Source organism: Eumetopias jubatus, unplaced genomic scaffold (genome assembly GCF_037043125.1).
Source record: "Eumetopias jubatus isolate StellerSeaLion01/CBP00866 unplaced genomic scaffold, mEumJub1_p1.0 scaffold_8, whole genome shotgun sequence".
In the NCBI taxonomy this organism is placed as follows: Eukaryota; Metazoa; Chordata; class Mammalia; order Carnivora; family Otariidae; genus Eumetopias; species Eumetopias jubatus.
The window spans coordinates 40,646,217-40,664,418 of record NW_028274814.1 but is presented as its reverse complement, the minus strand read 5'-3'; the positions used below and the strand labels follow the sequence as shown (position 1 = coordinate 40,664,418).

The window sequence follows — 18,202 nt, the reverse complement described above, 5'->3', positions numbered from 1 at the left end:
TGTTTAAAATCAGAACATTGATGCCGCCAGCTTTGTTGTTCTTTCTCAAGATTGCTTTGGCTATTTGGGGTCTTTTGTGGTTCCATATGATTTTTAGGATTTTTTTCTTCTATACCTGTTAAAAATATTGTTGGACTCTTGATACAGGATTGCACTGAATCTATAAATGGATTTCAGTAGAATGGACATTTTAGCAACATGAATTCTTCTGACCTGCACACATGGGACGTTCTGTCATTCGTGTCTTCTCAGGTTCTTTCATTGGTCTTGTAGTTCTGAATGTGTAAGTCTGTACCTCCTAAGTATTTTACTGTTTTTGATGCCATTGTAAATTAGACTGTTTTATTTCTTTCTCAGACAGTTCATTGTTAGTATGCAGAAATGAAATTGACTTTTGTGTGTTGATTTTGTATCCTGCAACTTCACTGAATTTGTTAGTCCTGACAGTTTTTTGGTGCTGTCTTCAGGCTTTTCCTATGTATAATCATATCACTTGATGACAACAGGTAGTTTTACTCCTTCCTTTCCCGTTTGGATGCTTTTTCTTCCTTTTTCTTGCCTGATTGGTCTTGGCTAGGACTTCCACTGTGTTGCAGAGAGGAGGTAAAAGTGAGCACCTTTGTCTTAGTCTTAGTGGAAAAGCTTTCACTGCTGAGTATGACGTTAACTGCGGGCTTGTCACGGATGGCCTTTGTTCTGTTGAGGTACGTTCTTTCTGCACTTCATACGTCAAGAGTTTTTGTCATGAACAGGTGTTGGATTTTGTCATTTGTTTTTTCTGTGTTACTGAGGTGATCATACGACTTTTATCTATCATTCTTTGATGTGTCACATTTACTGATTTGCATATGTTGAGCCATCCTTGTATTTTAGGCAGGAATCCCACTTGATCATGGGGCATGATCCTTTTAATGTGCTATTGAATTCAGTTTGTTAATATTTTGTTGAGAACATTTGCATCTATATTCATCGGGCATATATATTAGCTTGTAGTTTCCTTTCTTTGTAGTGTCATTACCTGGCTTTGGTATTAGACTGATGCTGGCCCCATAAAATGAGTTTGGCAGTGTTTCTCCTCTTCAGTTGTTTGGAAGAGTTGGAGAAGGGTTGGTATCATTTCTTTAAATATTTGGTAGAATTCGCCAGTGAAATCATCTGGCCCTGGGCTTTTCTTTGTTGGTGCTAGAGGCCTGCCCTTAAGCACAGATTTCAGGACCTGGATTAGAACCAAAACTTCTGACCCTGCCCAGGGTTGAGATGGCCAGACCTCTTTATGCATCCCGTCTCGGGGAGGTAGGAGCAGTGAGTGCTCGTAAACCCTTTGCCACCTGCCTCCAAGGTTACTTGCCCGTTCTTGTACTTCTCCTCGAGAGCCCCCCTGGGGACAAGAGAAAGAACTTGAGTGGAGTTTGTGACCATTAGAGAAACAAAGTGTTACTCAGGGCCTGGGCCTGAGCCATTAATCCTGCAGATGAACTTCTACAGCTCCCATGCCCTGGCATTTCGAGAGACAGGAGCCTCTCTTAGAACACAACCAGTTCCTTTTTTTTTTTTTTAAAGCTTTTATTTATTTATTTGACAGCGAGAGCGAGAGTGAGTGAGCACAAGCGGGGGAGTGGCAGAGGGAGAGGGAGAAGCCAACTCCCCGCTGAGCAGGGAGCCCGAGGTGAGGCTCGATCCCAGGACCCTGAGATCATGACCTGAGCCGAAGACAGACGCTTAACCATCTGAGCCACCCAGGCGTCCCAGCCAGTTCTGAATATAAAATTTTTGCTCTTCATTTCTTCACACATCCAGCTTCTTATCTAGATCCTGTTGAGTTTGCTTACCTTGTATGTGATTTAAATCAAGGCCCATCAGATAAAGCGGACTGAACAATTATTTATTTATTTATTTATTTATTTATTTATTAAAAATATTTTATTTATTTATTAGAGAGAGAGAGTGAGAGAGAGAGAGAGAGCATGAGAGGAGAGGGTCAGAGGAAGAAGCAGACTCCCCGCCGAGCAGGGAGCCCGATGCGGGACTCGATCCTGGGACCCCAGGATCATGACCTGAGCCGAAGGCAGTCGCTTAACCAACTGAGCCACCCAGGCGCCCCACAATTATTTATTTATTGACCGGAAAGGCAACCCTGTAAATAACTCTACTTCTGATTGCCCAAGGGAATTAGTATTTCTGCCTTAAAAAAAAATTAATTTGCCAGGTGAACAGAAAGAATCCCAGTAATGGCCCTGTAGGGGGGAGTGTATCTGTAAACGATTTTGTTTTTTCTGGGGAGTCTAGACTAACAATGTTGACTAACCAGTCAGCCTTGTAATGCAGGCTTGACCTCCGTCCTAGTTCCTCAGTGCACGTGGGCTCTTCATTCATTGCTGGGAAGGGTAAGGTGCCAAGGAGAGAAGAGGTTTGTCTGGTTCTGGGTGACAGCATCTTTTAGTCAGTCAGTCGTGACTTCCCTCAGGAAATGTGCATGGAATTCCTGCTGTGTGCCAAGCCCTGGGGTGGGACCCCCTGGCCCTCACAGAAGCAAGACACCCCCCAAGTCCTGCCTGTGGACATGAGTCTGGAGGGGTGGACAGACCAAGAATAAGTGATTTTGAACGAGATGGGTATTACAAAGAACAGGTGTGGGGGCCACAGCAGTGTGTTGAGGGGCCAGCTGAGCCTCTAGGGAGGTTGAGGAAGGCTGCCCAGAGGCGGCAGTGTTTATGTGGGCCTCTCAAGGTTGACAGCTAGCTAGGTAAAAGAGGAAGTGAGGGGAGAGCGCCTTCCAGGTAAAGAGAACAGCATGTCCACGGCTCTGAGGTGGTAAGAACAAAGTTCTGTGGGGGAGCCGAGAGAACTCCAGTTTGCTGCTGGGCGCACAGTAAGGACAGAGTCAGACACCGAACCTCGGCTTCGGGCATACTGTACCCCTTTCTCATTGTCTTCGTGGATGGGAATGGGAGGACGGGGTTGGTGTTAGCCTGGCACGTCTCTCTGACCAAGTGAGCAAGCGAGCGAGCCCTTGTTTCGGTGGAACTTTGTTGCCGGGATGTGTCCGTCTCCCTCTGGCTCGGCGCTCCAGCCTCAGCTGTGCTGGCCTCCAATGACGGGAACTGCATCTTGCTGGTTTAGGTCCAGGGCGAGTTGCTGGCACTCAGTAGATGCCCGGTAAGTGTGCTTTTAGTTGAGCTGAGCTGAGTTTCCGTGTCACTTTCTGTCTCAGAGTGGACCAGGATGAGGATGGCCCGGAGGAGGAACATGTAACTAAGGTGAGACATTGCGTCCTGGGGATTCTGGGATTGGGCCTGAGTCCAGGGCTCTGTGTCCCCTCCCCGGCTGCTTCTCCTGTCATCGGCAAAGAGCCTCCGGCCTCTGCCCCAGACCTCAGTGCTGAGGGGCTCACTTGGCAGGCCTACGGACCAGTGGTGTCGGTCTGTGGGGTGGGGGGGTGGGGGCAGGCCTGAGCAGGAGCACCCTGCCCTTTGGCTCCCTCTCCTCTTGTTTGTGTTTTCATGGGCACAGAGCGCTTTGAGGTACGAAGGGTTCTGAGACCTGTCACGTTTAAAAACATTCGGTTTTATTTGTGTAAGACTTCTGTTTTCTCTGCTGAAAGGTATTTCCCCCATGTCTCTTTTCCTCGTCTTGCTCTCCGCAATCTCAGGAGCATAGAGCTCAGCTCACCACCACCCCCCCCCCGCCCGCCCTACTGCGAGCCTGGCCCCCAAGGCCTTTGGGCAGTGTGTGTGGATGGCCCACCCCCGACACGCCCCCCCCAGAACCTAATCTTCCCCACTTGGGAACCTCAGCACGGGGAGGCAGCCTGTCCTAAGAGGACCAAACCCTGTGAAGTGGCTGGATTCTCGGCTGAGCAGGACTGATGGCAGGAGCTCCATGTTGTGGGTGTTCTTGTAAACTTCTGGAGCTGAGGGGGAGGTGGGGACTGCCTGGGCCCTGCATTAGCTGAGATCTGCTGTGGGGCGGAGTCCCGTTGCTCTAGGTGTGTGTATTTGTGGCCACTCTCCCCAGTCCCTCAGCCTGCTAGGCCATGTATTCCTTGATATGCGGAGAACGGAGATGTTGTAGTCTCCTCTTTGAAATCCCGTGCTTCTCCTCGGAGCAGATTTACTACTGCAGTCGGACGCACTCCCAGCTGGCTCAGTTTGTGCACGAGGTACAGCGGAGCCCCTTTGGCAAGGACACCCGGCTTGTCTCCCTCGGCTCTCGGCAGGTACGCAGAGGCATTGCGTCTTGGCCTGGGTGCCGTCCTGCTCCCTCTCCTGGGCCTTCGTCTTCCTCTTCCGGGCGTGGAAGGATGGTGGATCCAGGGCAGGCCGTGCGACGGGAGGACTGGCCTCTTCTGGTTCTTGGCAGGGCTGGGCAGGCCCCGGAGGGTTGCTGTATATTGTGTAGCCATTGCTGTGGCTCTCTCTTTGTCTTCTGTCTTCTAGAATCTTTGTATAAACGAAGATGTGAAAACCCTGGGTTCTGCGCAGCTCATCAATGACCGCTGCATGGAGATGCAGAGAAGCAAACACGGTAGCCCCCAGCGCCTGGAGCTGTGCAGAGAGCCTCTGGGACGGTCGTGTAGCCTTGGGCAGTGCTGAGAAGGGGTGGGGAGAGGGCCGGAAGCGGACCAGGGACCTGGGAGATGGTGTCTTAAGCAGCAGTGAGGGCAGAGCAAGCAGCTGCGTCCTTCCTTAAGATCGTCTCCTTGGGAAAAGGCGTTTTGCTTTTTGGGTCAGTGTCTAGTCCAGAACCCTGGCTCTGAGACGTTCTTACTGGCTTTTTCTAGAGAACACAAAGTTAAATGCCAGAATGGTGAGACCATCCTAAGCAGTACCGGGAAGGGTTTATTAGACCCCACCCCATGGAATTGGGTCTTGACATTATGGACCTACTGCCGCCACGTGGACAGGGCTCATTCCTTGTGCCTTTGCCCCTCAGAGAAGAGCAGAGCTGAGGAAGAGAAGCCCAAGAGGAGAAAGCAGGAGCGCCGGGCCACCTGCCCCTTCTATGGCTACGAGCAGCTGCAGCTCCTCCGAGACCAGGTCCTGGTGGGGGTGAAGGACATTGAGCAGTTGGTGGCGCTGGGGAAGGAGGCTCGGGCCTGTCCCTATTACGGGAGCAGGTCTGCCATTCCAGCAGCCCAGGTAAAGACCCTGGAGGGTTGAGCAGTAACTCTTGGCTCTTAACTCTGGCCTCAGCCACGAGGGATTTCCTCATTCCTCTTAATTCGGGAGGATGTCCCTGGCCGTGGTTGGACTGACCAGCACACAGCACCCTGGTGACCTGTCACCCCCTCTGTCCTAGTGCGTGGGGGTGGGGGCAGCCCCCGGTCCCCTGTGGCTCTGGGTTGTAGGAACAGATGGCCTTACTGGGGACAGCACATAAGAACTGGGAAGGGGTGTGCAGTCCTAGAGAAACCAGAGTCTGGGGGCGCGGGGCAGCAGGAAGCTGAGAGGATGCAGTCAGGGTGCTGTGGAACAGAAATGTGTTTCCAAATGGCCTTTCAGACAAACCGTCCTGATGTAGGCACCTACCTGCCAGTGTGGGAGAAGACTGTCTTCTCTAGACTTGCCATGTTGAGTCTCATCTTTACACACAGAGAAAAACTGCCCATTTGACAGATCAAAAATATTGTTATTTGGTATGATTTTATTGTCTTCTTGCTATTGCTTAATTCCAGTGACTTTTGGAAATAGGGTTTCATTTGTGGAGAATTCCATATATGCAGGAAAAGATTAGGTAGGTTTTCAGAGATTCAGGGAACAACGTTAGTATTGATTTTACACAGCAGTTAAATGCTTGTTAGTATACTGCCCTGAACTGTTGCATGGGTGCTCAGAGGGAAATTCCAGAACCTTCCCAGCCCCCACCGTTGTTGCACGCCCTTCATGGGGTCTGTCTGCCACGTCGCCTGATCAGTGCCATAGATACCTGTGTGTAAATATGATAAGATGTCCTGAGATTTTTGTGATCTTAACTTTTTGAGACACTTGTCACCTCATTTTTGCTTTGTAGTATCCCACTGAAAAAGCAAAGGCAGGTATTATCCATACATACACATGTGGACACAGGCCCAGAATGGCTAAATGATTTATCTGTTTTCTCACGGCAGGTGGATAATGGAGCCAGGATTAAAGCTGGGCCTTAAGTTTCCAGTTTTCTGGAGTTTCACGTTATCAGTATTCTTTTAACTGGAAAATCGTCCTCACAAGTAGCACCTAAAAATTTACAGAATGTGTTTATTTTTGTTGCCCCCGTCCTCTAGCCCTTAGCCCTCATTTGAGATAGAGTTTATCAAGTCTCTTTTGCCCACGAAGAAACTGAGGCTCAGAAAGGTTAAGTGACTTTCCCGGAGTCACACAGCTGGGAAAGTGGCAGCTCTAGGACCAGAATGCGGGGCTACCTTCTAGTACACCAGGGGTGTTCACTGTGTTTTGAGGAATCTCGGGTGCTTTGGGGGCTACCTCGGGGGTATGGATAAGGCTGAGCAGGGGTTCCACACTCCTCTCTGCTCCCCTTTCCCCACCCCCACTCTTGGTTCGGTCAGAGTCAGACTGGCTCCGGTTTTGTCTGTTTCATATTTGATGTTCCACAGAAAACTTGAGACAAGGGTCTGTTGGTAAAAGCACAGTACTGTGCTATAGCTGTCCCTGCGCACATCCTGGCTGGGAACTAAAAACTGTTCGCACCAGGCACTTAGAGTAAGTGGGGCACACCTGCCAGAGCAGGGAGCCCCCCCCACCCCACTGCTCAGGTGGCCACTCCTCTCCCCAGCTCGTGGTGCTACCCTACCAGATGCTGCTGCACGCGGCCACCCGCCAGGCTGCGGGCATCCGGCTGCAGGGCCAGGTGGTGCTCATCGATGAGGCCCACAACCTGATCGACACCCTCACGGGCATCCACAGTGCGGAGGTCAGCGGTTCCCAGGTGGGTTGGCCTGTCCTTTCTTGGGCCAGGGCCTGCCGTGGGGCAGAGGGATGTGGAGGGATGTGGATCATTTCTCTAAGCCCTGGAATTGGTCTGGCGATGGCTTGGGAGAGGGTGCCCTGAGTCGAGGCAGTGGCCTCATCGGGGGGCTAACTGGCTTTCCAGCAGGTTGTAGAACTAGGGGGACCCAGCTCAGGCGAGGTGGCTCATTTTCTTGCTCCTCACTGTCATAGGTCAGTCATCCTGAGTCCCTCCAGCACAGGATGCTAATACCTAGTTCTCTCTAGGCCAGAGAAGTGAAGGAAGCAGGGGTCCTCACATAGTTCGATGTTGTTAGCCTTGCTTTGAGGGATGCTCAGGGTTTCTGAGAGCCACAGTGGATTGATTGCCTCTTCTGTGCCATGCACCGTGGGCAGTATTGTGAATTTTCACACTGCCTCCGGGTGGGCTGGTGTTCCTAGTTAACACTGAGAACTCTTGAGATTCAGGGGGCATTTAAGCAGTGTGCTGAAAGTCACACAGCTCATGAATGTGGAGCTGGGACTTGACCACTGGTTTCTGACCCTGAGGCCCACATGGCATCCCACAACTTTTTTTTAAAGATTTTATTTTAGAGAGAGAGTGCGTGTGTGCGTGCATGAGGAGGGGGAGGGGCAGAGGGAGAAGGAGAAGCAGACTCCCCGCTGAGCAGGGAGCCTGATGTGGGGCTCCATCCCAGGACCCCGGGATCATGACCTGAGCTGAAGGCAGACACTTAACTGACTGAGCCACCCAGGTGCCCCCCACCACTTCTACTGCCTGTGTTGACCTTAGGCCAGGGTGTAATGGCTACCTTGAACCACCTCTGTGCTCAGTGGAAAACACATCTTTGCCCAACGCAGTAGAAATTAGTAGGGAGATTCATTACCTGAGAGATTGAGCTTCTTGCTTTTTTCCCTGACCCAAAGAGGATACGGCAGCAGACCCCCCCGCCTTCCTTCGCCTCTCAGCTCCCAGTGCCCTCAAGGCCTTTTGTCTGTACCCAGGCCTACTCTCTTTACCTGCTTCCCATGTGGCCTGGCTGGAATTTTCTAGGCATAATCTCAGATATCATTCGCACAGCTCTCGGCTGCTTGCCCAGAGCCTGGGCTTCTCTCATGCCCATTCTCTGTTCTCTCCAGCTCTGCCAGGCCCATTCCCAGTTGCTCCAGTATATGGAACGATATGGGTAAGACGCTGCCTCCTGAAGGGGAGGGGAAAACCCTGCTCGGTTTCTGAAAGCCCTGGGGTCTCCATCTCTGGCCCAGGCCCAGCGCCAGGGAGGCCAGCGGGTTATTCCCCTCCTGTTCATCGTGGTGTGTACCCCACACGGGCCGAGGATGCTCGGGACGCAACAGCTGGCTAGGGGGGCCTTGGGCCATGGCAAGCCTTCTTTTCTGGGGGCATATTTATCGCTCGTGGCCTGCTTTGAAAGACACTAGACAGAAAGGCATCGGCTTGAGGGACTTGGAAGGGAAGTTGCTTGTGGAGTACTACCACTTGATGTCCGTTGGTGTCTCCTCAGGAAGCGTCTGAAGGCCAAGAACTTGATGTACATCAAACAGATCCTGTATCTGTTGGAGAAGTTTGTGACTGTGTTGGGTGGTAAGGAGCACCATGCCCACCCTAACCCCTGGCCTGCTAAGCTTGCTGTGGTCCATTCTCTGGATGCCAGTCAGGACACCTGGGTTTTCTGCATCCTCAAGAATTGTCTTGGCCACTGATGGGGAAGATTCTTATTTCTTATAAGCTTATAGCTTAGCTGAATTGTCTGACCTTAGATCCTTTTTTAGATTCCTGGTTTATTTCTCCTTGTTCTGAGTCCTTTTTATTTTGCCAGACCCTACTCCCCAGGTAGTAATAACAGCGTAGTGTAACAGGACTGTGTGGAGTCACTTTGGAGTGCGCCTCTGAGGAGAGCAGCCCGCTCACCCTCGTTGACAGATGAGTAAACTAGAGCTCAGAGCAGGGATGTGACCTGCCTCTGCTTCATGAACCTAGTAGGGGGGACTCCTGTGGCTCTGAGTCCCACAGTTCTCTGTCACCTACCCTTTCCTTTGCTGCATGGCTGTCCACCTGAAGGCTTACATACATGCTGAAGTTCAGGAAGCCAGGGGAGCATCTTGCAGGAGGGATTTTGTCGAATGCTGGTGCTTTTCCCTTCCATCTCTCCTTTGTGGCTGCATAAAGTAGGGTGGTCACTCGGTCCCAGCCTCCTTGGAGGAGGTGTGAAAAGAATGAAATCCACAAGGCTTTGGGCCCCATGTGCAAACGTGGGTCAGATTTTGAGGCTCCCCTCAGTGGGTTTTTTGGGTACTTATAAAAGGCAAAAAAAATCCGTTCAAATATGAATGCTCTTATTTGAGGAGTACAGTGTTCAGTGTGAGAAGCGGGGGGGTGGGTCAGAGAGTCACCATCCTGACCTGCTTGAACTCTGTTTTAGGGAACACGAAGCAAAATCCCAACACACAGAGCCTTTCGCAGACAGGTAAGAGGACTGCCTCCAGAGGCCCGGAGCTGCTCTGAGCCGGTTCTGAGCTCACCTCGGGGACCGTGGTCTTCAGAGTAAGGGTTCCAGGGCCCTTTGTTTACCCCTAGGGACAGAGCTGAAGACCATTAATGACTTCCTCTTTGAGAGCCAGATCGACAACATCAACCTGTTCAAGGTAGAGATTTTCACCGTTTTGTGTCCGCACATCCAGTTTTCTTATCTTTATTACCACCTGTGAGCAGAACACTGTGTGAAGACGGAGGAATAGAAAGTAAATTTCTTCTGTCCTTAAGCGGTCTAGAAGTCTGAGGATCTACAGCATACATGTTCTAATTATTTAACCCTTAAAGCATTGCATCAGCAAGAAAAAAACAATCTTCAATCCAGGGTTGAAGGGTCCTAGGGATTGGTGAGAAAAGGTTCCTTTCATTGTCCCAAATAGGCAGAAATAGAAATTCCCAGGTCTTTTGCCTTGTTCCATCTTTCTTCCGGCATAGTCTGCCCTGGGCTTCTACTCCGAGCAGGAGGTTAACTTCAGGAGCATGATCCTGCTGTTGGGCTGAGGTGGCTGAGAACTCCCTCGCCTCCTCCCACTCCAGCCTTGAGCTTGAGTGCAGCCTCCCGTGGTAGCTCGCTCCGGGCTCGCTGTGCAGGGTACCGCCACCTTCGCTCAACTCACGACTCAGGGATTCTAAATTACTAATAATACAGAGCGCTTACTGCGTTCAAGGCAACACACCAGGTTCTGTGACTCCAGGGTAGGATGTACCATCACTGTTCAAAAGCAGAGGGACCCAAGGCTGGGAGAGGTTACCCCAGGAGGGACAGGCACAGGCCGCACACAAGTGAGCAGTCGGTGCCTGGCGTGTGAGCCCCCCCTCCCCCCCCCCCCGCCTGGACTCCTGACCCTGCTCGCTCTCCCTCCTGCCTTCCCATTTGTCTTCACACCCCCCCAACTTACCCATTTTGGTCCTGTCACTGCCATGACCCCATCAGACAGGCTGGCAGTCTGAGGCCTTTTTGATTCCTTTCTTCTCCCCTTGGGTCCCACATCCAAACAGTTGCCGGGCCCCAGAGCCGGAAATAGCTCTTGAACTTCCGCGGCCTTTCCATTCCCACCGGCTGCTACGTCAGGACAGGCACTTTTCCTCTTGCCTTCTCCCTGCTCTCCCTGATTTCACTCCCTCTACCTTCTGATGTCTTTCCTACACTATAGTGTAGTGGAGCTCCACTGAAAGGTCACGCTCTCTTTCGAAATCTTCCAAGGCTTCAACGCCCTGTCTCCCTCCCAGGCTGCGCGTAGTGTACGCACCCGACATCCCCGAACAAGCCCCAGGCTGTACCTCTTTCGTGCCTTTGCTCCGAGAGGTTTTTTTTAACTCTTGATCTTTCAAGGTTCAGCTTAGGTGCTGTCACATTGAAGGAGAACGGAGGGGACCTGTCACCAGTACCTTTAGAGAGGGTCGGAGCCGTGCACACGTTTGTGAGGGGACCACACGCATGAGGCTTGCTCTCGTGGGAGAGCACCGCGTTGTGTGTGGGGGCGGCAGGAGAGGCGTGACCTCAGCAGGGTGACACGCCTGGCCACGAGGAGGCTGTGGGCTCCTCAGGAGGTGGCAGGGAGTCCTGCTCCCTGGGGTTCGGGAAGGTGGCAGTTTCTGTCTTCCAGCTAGTTGTTGCTGGTGCCTGCAGCGGGTTTGCTTTCGCAGGTGCAGCGCTACTGTGAGAGGAGCATGGTCAGCAGGAAGGTGCGCCCTCCCCTTCCCGGCTCTGGCCGGGCTCCGCGGCGCCCCAGTGCTGCCCCCGGCCTTTCAGACACTCAGGTCACCTCTGCTCCCTTCTCCTTCCTATAGCGCTGCTTGCTGGGGGCAGGGGGTGGGGAGTTGCGGGCTATATGGGGTGTGGCAAAACCTCCCTCCAGCCGGGGCTCCCACTGCTGCACCCTCATTCCTCCCTGCGCTCTCTTACCCCGTCCCAGCTCTTCGGCTTCACAGAAAGGTATGGCACAGTCCTCGCACCCTCCAGGGAGCAGCCCAAACTGGCTGGGTTCCAGCACTTCCTGCAGAGCCTGCAGCCCACAGTGACCCAGAGTGAGTCAGAAGGCTGGAGACTGCACAGCAGGCGGGGGACGGGAATGTCCGCGCCTCACGCCTGGACTCCACTCCCTGGGAGAATGGCTTTAGCCTCGCTGCAGGGGGCCCTGCCGCCTCTGTGGTCCCAGAGCCTCTTCTCTCTGCTCTCTGCAGCCTCTGTGACCCCTGTGGAGGAGGGCGAGGCCAGGGTGCCACGGCTGGCTTCCCCACTGATGCACATCGAATCCTTCCTAGCAGCCCTCACCACTGCCAACCAGGATGGCAGGGTCATCCTGAGCCGCCAAGGTAATCCGAAGGAGGAGCCGGCATGGAGCTGTAGAACCAGAGCATGAAAAGACTGGATCAGGAAACAGGGTGGTGATGACTGGTCCCTGTGGCCTGGTGGGGTGGTGGTGGTGGAAGTGTGAGGAGGGGTGTGAGGCAGTAGCACGGTGGGGCGTCTTGGGTCAGGCTGCAAGAGATGGGTAGGTGGGTTTTGGTTTGAGTCTTGATTTCATGACCTCCGAGCTGTGTTTCTTTATCTCTCTGAAGATAAATGTGCAAAGGGAGGGGATAGTGCTGTCTCCCTTAGGGTTGTCCTGGAGATTAAGTGGGATCTAATCAAAAAGGAAAGTGGTATCTTTCGTGGCTCCTATGTAGACACAGCTGAGCTCCCCTCTGCCTCAGACTCATGGAAGTCTTTGTTGGGCCTGCAGCCCGCCTCCTGCCCCATGGAGCTGTCTCTGTCTTTTTTTCAGGAAGCCTTAGTCAGAGTAGCCTCAAATTCTTGCTCCTGAATCCAGCTGTGCACTTTGCCCAGGTGGTGAAGGAATGCCGGGCCGTGGTCATCGCAGGGGGCACCATGCAACCGGTAAGGGGACCAGAGCCAGCCTCCTGTACCCCAGGTGCTGGGACGGGACAGTGACAGGGGAAAGATGCACCGTCAGGCCTCTTCCCGTCCAGTGGGCCCCCAGACCGGAAAGGGGTCAGCTTGAGCAGGCTGAGCAGTGTCCACTGGGTGGCATCGCTGTACTGTCTCATGCCTGGGCCTTTAGCCCTGGGTGAGGGGCGGGCGAGGGTGGGGGCAAGGGCACTGCCGCTGATTTGGTGCTTCTGGAGCCACAGGACCACACTTCTCCCAAAGACAGCTGTTCTGGAATTGCAGGCCCTCATTCGGTGCCTTAGCACCGTTCCTTTCTTAGACCCACCATAGATGCCACCTTCCCTCTCATAAATTCATAGACACACACACGTACATAGGAAAGTATTATGCTTTCATTGTAGAAAGCAGAGCCCAACAAAAGGAAAAAAACAGATCATAATTCCACCAGCAAAAGTTTTATTTTAGTGTATGTCGTTACGGTCTTTGTGTGCATAAGTTTTACAAATCTACATACATATTTTAAAAACAAAAATCTATCTCTACATGCTGTTGCTACGATTTGGTTTTTTCACTCAGCAACAAAATGCCGTAAACATTTTTCAGGAAGTACATACGCATTTGTTCTACCATGCTCTGGCTCTACTACATGAACATACTCTATTTTGTAGAACTACTCTTCTTGTGTTAGGTATTCAGGTGATTTCCAGTTTTTCTCTGTTTTGAGCAACACGGGCACATAGAACCATGTCTGCGCACAGTGGTCCTGTCCTCAAGGTACGCCTGGCACAGGACTGAGCCCGTGGAAGGCTCCTCGGTGCTCATGCACTCTGGTCCCTCTCCTCAGCTGCTAGAACCACCCCTGTTGCTTTATTTTCCATTTTTCTTTCTTTTGTATAGCCTTGTAGATTTTTGTTCACACATTAAAATCATTTCTAGTCATTGCTGCTTTTGATGCTCAGGTGTCTCAGACTCAGCCCCTTAGAGCTCCCACATGCTGCCCTTGGTCCTTGACGAGGCCCCATGAGCCTTGGGATGCTTTCTTGCTTTTTGGAATGACAGAATGCAGAATGTCCCAGGTCATTTTATACTTTCTTTGCCCCAGAGCTGGAATCCTTCATTTCTCCAAGATAACCTGACTTCTTTATTTGGGAATTGGTGTGTGGAAACCAACATCTTGGTTCTGGGTGTTTGTCCTGCCCCTGGATTGTAATTGCCTTTAGGCCTTCTGTAGACAGACCAGGGAGAATGGTTTTAAGAAATCATGAGTCCATATTGATATTTCTAAATGAAAATCAGTGAATTTATTTGACCTTACACTGTATCTATTTTCTCTTGAGCTGAACGTTTATTACATTTGCTCTATCTGATTACTTACTTGCTCTATCCCACAGCATACTTCAAATACTTTCATATACTACCAGTATTATTCTAACAGTAAACTACTGATTGAAATTTCATTTCTTTGCATTTATTTTTTGCCCTGAGAGTATATCCTACTAAGGATGTATGGTCACTAAGGATATGAAGTCACTTGAAGTCAGGCTTTTCTTTGTGTGCTTCTCTTGTGAATGTGACAGGCTTTCTTGTTGCCATCTGTTTTCAGTTTTAGAGTTTGCTTTTTTATTTCTGACTTAATTTTGTTTTTAAAATATGTAAACACGTATATGGTTCAGAAGTCGAAACCATCTGGAAAGATGCCTTCAGAAAGTCCCACTTCCGTCCATCTCCAAGCTGCTCCCCGTGCCCAGAGGCAATCATTTTTAAGACTGCTGGTCTTTCCTTGCACAGTTTCGTTGTATTTTTCTGTAAAACTAAGCAAATATATGTACTTTTCTCCTTTCTTTGTTCCTTACATCAGAGGCCGCGGTGCCATGGTCGGGAGGGTGCGGCAAGCGCAATCACCGGGTCCTCCTGAAGGGCGGTCGTGCGCTCACAGGTTGCTGCGCAGGAGTGTCCCTGTGCGTGGGCTGGCTTGTGAAGCTGTATCTTCAGGGGGCACTCCTGGGTAGGCGGAACTGCCAGGCTAAAAAGTCATACGTCCAACTTATTAACTTGTCCAGTTCCCCTCCAGCTGGAGTTCTGTCTCCCACCAGCAGTGTGTGAGCACCTGTTTCTCCCCGGGGGGGGGGGGGGGGTCACACTTTTGGATTTTTGCCAATTCAGTAGGTGAAAACTCTGGAGTGCTTTAAAATTACAAACACGTATGTCTTCCCCCGCAGAGGTTCTTCTCCGGAGAGTAGTTGAGGCTGGGCCTGGGCGTGTGGGTTTTGTCTTGAATTCCCACAGGTGATCTTGTTGCATAGCCAGGGGTGAGAAGCACTTTGCCTAGTTTACCAGATTTCCTTTGCTATTCCCACAGTCTCGCTGAGACTGTCCAACACTGGGTATTTCTTTTTGCCAATTTATCTGCCTTACCTTTTACCTCTTTTTCTCTATTTTTATGCACTTAACCGCCTCCCAGCCCAAACTTTTGTCTCCCCCCCGACGTGCGGCTCGCTCGCCCTCCCTCCCTGCCAAGGCCCCCCTGCCTGCTCAGGCCTATAGCCCCCAGCCCCCTGGGGGATCACAGAGCCCTGCCTTGTGGTCTGCAGGTGTCTGACTTTCGGGAGCAGCTGCTGGCCTGTGCTGGGGTGGAAGCTGAGCGAGTGGTGGAGTTTTCCTGTGGTGAGAATCCTTGTCCAGGGTGGAATGGGCCACGCGTCGCACTCCGGCCCCTTGTTGTCACAGTTTGACCCTGTGCTCTTTTATCAGGCCCAAGGGGCTGAGGAGACCAGAAAGTGGGGGAGCTCCATGCTTTGTCAGCTCTCGCGTGAGCTCACTTGTCTCTGTGCTCCCGCACCATGTCCTCGGCCTCTGTGGAGAGGTCTGAGTACGGCCCACGTGTGCTGTGGAAGCAGGCGGGTGGGCGAAAGTGGGAATTGCTCTTCCTGGCATGGAAGACAGGGTTGGGGAATGCTCTTTCTGGACCCTGCCTTACAGAATCGTCAGCACCTTGCTTTCAGCCCCTCCCCCGGTCTCTGCAGGTCACGTGATCCCTCCAGACAATATCTTACCCCTTGTCATCTGCAGTGGGCCCTCCAGCCAGCAGCTGGAGTTCACGTACCAGAAGAGAGAGCTGCCGCAGATGGTTAGTGCCAGCCTGCTCGCCTTACCACAGCCTTTGCTGCGGCAGGAGAGCCGTTTTGGGGGTGATGGGCACCCTGGCCGGTGCTTAGTGTTCAGGTCTTGGGGAGATGAGCACTGGGGTCTTCCACCACGGAGCCGGCAGAGGCTGGAGAGTGTCCATCCGGATGCTCCTCAGGGGAGGTCTGAGCTTCCCCCTCTTCTCACCCCTTAAGACTGTTAAATACGTTTTCTTAGAACCTCGAGGCATCCTTTCAGGATGAACCTGATGAGAAAGCTGCTTGTTTCCTTTGGTTCTCTTGGCCATTTGGTTATATCGGTCCCTGCCCTGGGCAGGGATGCGGGGCTTGGGGGCCTGTCGCGAGAGGCGCACCTGGGATTTTCAGTGTCTGATTTGTTGTAGATGGTGCTTAGTCCCCAGTGGCCCACTAGGCATTGGGCGTTGTAGCAGGGAGGCCTCGGCAGCACGCCAGCAACAAGTTTTAGCTCTGGTGCGCTAGCATCATGATGTGTGTGGTAGGGAGGGGGGCACCTTCCCATCTCTGATCCCTACCCGGGGGGCACTCCCGGCCACAGGTCTCCCCCATGACTGCAGTCACCCTTGGATCTCTATACTTGGTTTTGAGTCCCAAAGTCAGGAAGCACTGTTTGGATATGGCCTCTGGAATGGCTCCAGGGAGGGCTCTCTGTCTTCCTTAGATGGATGAGACTGGTCGCATTCTCTGTAACCTGTGCACTGTGGTCCCTGGAGGGGTGGTCTGTTTCTTCCCCTCCTATGAGTACCAACGCCAGGTCTATGCCCACTGGGATAAGAGTGGTCTGCTGGCCCGCCTGGCTGTCAAGAAAAAGGTGAGTGACTGCTTAGCTGGAACTCCCACTTGTGAGGACAGTGGCACCCAGAGTTCCTGCTGGGATTTCTCATGCATGTCAGACCAGAAGGTTAGGCCTCGTGTCTGGGCCTCTGTTAGTTCCTTACCCCCACCACTTGTAACCCCTGATCACCTTTGGAGAATTTCCATAGATCCTCTTACTCTGGGGGCTTCTCCAGTTTCCAACGTGGAAAACATAAAGGCCAAGAGCGGAGCTGGGACCCACGCATTCTGAAACCCTTTTCTGGGAGACATTGTCTTTTTTCCTTCAGATATTTCAGGAACCCAAGAGAGCAAACCAGGTGGAGCAGGTGCTGATGGAGTATTCCAGGTGCATTAAGGTGAGAAATAACTCTGAGGCCTCGGGTCCAGAGAACAGGGGGCAGCTGCCAGTATCTTGCGTGGCATCCAAGCTTTGGCTCCACAACCTGGGCTGGTATTTCCCACAGTGCTGTGGCCAGGCGGGAGGCACGGTGACAGGTGCTCTGCTCCTCTCTGTGGTTGGAGGAAAGATGAGTGAAGGTATTAACTTCTCTGACAACCTCGGCCGGTGAGTTGTGGGCTTCTCATCTCCCAGGCTCCGCTTTTCATCACCCCTCCACAAAACAGCTGATGCTGTCAGAGTCTGCACCCCCGGCTGACTGCTTGGGTCACTCAGCTGTGTGGGGAGGTAGCTTTGGCCCTCTGGCCAAAGGTTCCAGGTGGAAATTAGAGCGTAATCTTGTCAGGACTCCATTCATGTGGCCTGCACTGGGTCTCTCGACTGAGCACACCTACTCCAGGTGGGGAGGGGGAGGCGGGGACTGCAAGCACAACTTGAGGGGGCTGAAGGAGCGCTGGATGTAGCTGTTGATGACGTGAGGGTGAGGCCTGGGTCCTTCGTCCTGGCTCTTGGCAAACGCGCTGGGGGCCTGACCGCCCACATACCATGGGCTTGTGTTCCCTCCGCCGTAGGTGTGTGGTCATGGTAGGCATGCCCTACCCCAACATCAAGTCTCCAGAGCTGCAAGAGAAGATGGCCTACCTGGATCAGACCCTAGTGAGTACCTCCAGTGTCCAGAGAGTGGGAGGCGGCGGCCAGGGAGAAGCTGCTGTCGCCTCGGGGGCTGCGGTAACAGGGCCGCACCACTGTGGCCTGCCCACTGCCCCGATGCGTGCCAGTGTTTCCCGTCTGCTCCAGGGGATGGGACGCGCCCCCTTACCCTCTGGAGCCGCTCTGCGGTCTCTGTTAGAGCCGCTGCTGGCCTTGTGCCCGCCACACCTGCCCTTGCTCCCATGCCGAGCGGTGCCATTTTCTCAGAACACTGAGCCAGGGGCCGGGGGGGGCAAGAAACGCTAACAGGTGCTCTGCTCTGCCCTCCCCAGCCCAGAGGCCCGGGTCAGCCACCACCAGGGAAGGCTTTGGTGGAGAACCTGTGTATGAAGGCTGTCAACCAATCTATAGGTAGGCCTGGGACTGCTCCTGGCTCTTGGGATGCATGGCTGGAGAATGGGGTGACAGGAAGGAGGGGTTTTCCTTGTCTTTCCGAGGAAGGAGGGGGCACAACGGAAATGTACTGTGGGGGAGGCTGGTTTAAGAGCCCCAACCTCTGACCCCATCTAGGCAGGGCCATCAGGCACCAGAAGGATTTTGCCAGCATAGTGCTTCTGGATCAGCGGTATGCCCGCCCACCTATCCTGGGCAAGCTGCCAGCCTGGATCCGAGACCGTGTGGAGGTCAAAGCCACCTTCGGTCCTGCCTTTGCTGCTATGAGGAAGGTCGGTCCTGCCTTTTCCTCCCCAACCCCCCGGGAGCTCCCCACCCCCGAGGTCTCATGCCTCACTG

General features: G+C 52.7%; 1 protein-coding gene across 6 annotated transcripts in view; it reads left to right on the top strand.

Moving 5' to 3' along the window:
• The window catches only part of DDX11 (DEAD/H-box helicase 11), a 41,530-nt gene that overhangs the window by 15,094 nt on the left and 8,234 nt on the right, over nt 1-18,202 (top strand). For 4 of the 6 annotated variants that reach the window (XR_015768815.1, XR_015768814.1, XM_088025866.1 and 1 more), the window contains exons 7-26: nt 3,212-3,257; nt 4,109-4,216; nt 4,437-4,524; nt 4,933-5,138; nt 6,769-6,921; nt 8,082-8,128; nt 8,465-8,544; nt 9,383-9,427; nt 9,538-9,605; nt 11,140-11,178; nt 11,409-11,520; nt 11,677-11,808; nt 12,261-12,373; nt 14,977-15,049; nt 15,409-15,512; nt 16,208-16,357; nt 16,650-16,927; nt 17,332-17,416; nt 17,743-17,821; nt 17,981-18,135. Coding sequence is in view for 4 of the 6 variants with exons in the window: in XM_088025866.1 (XP_087881992.1) it covers nt 3,212-3,257; nt 4,109-4,216; nt 4,437-4,524; nt 4,933-5,138; nt 6,769-6,921; nt 8,082-8,128; nt 8,465-8,544; nt 9,383-9,427; nt 9,538-9,605; nt 11,140-11,178; nt 11,409-11,520; nt 11,677-11,808; nt 12,261-12,373; nt 14,977-15,049; nt 15,409-15,512; nt 16,208-16,357; nt 16,650-16,927; nt 17,332-17,416; nt 17,743-17,821; nt 17,981-18,135 (2,161 nt within the window). In the remaining 2 variants the exon portion in view is untranslated. The remainder of the gene's footprint in view (nt 1-3,211; nt 3,258-4,108; nt 4,217-4,436; nt 4,525-4,932; nt 5,139-6,768; nt 6,922-8,081; nt 8,129-8,464; nt 8,545-9,382; nt 9,428-9,537; nt 9,606-11,139; nt 11,179-11,408; nt 11,521-11,676; nt 11,809-12,260; nt 12,374-14,976; nt 15,050-15,408; nt 15,513-16,207; nt 16,358-16,649; nt 16,928-17,331; nt 17,417-17,742; nt 17,822-17,980; nt 18,136-18,202) is intronic. The other 2 variants (XM_028121084.2, XM_088025868.1) reach the window with 2 other exon arrangements.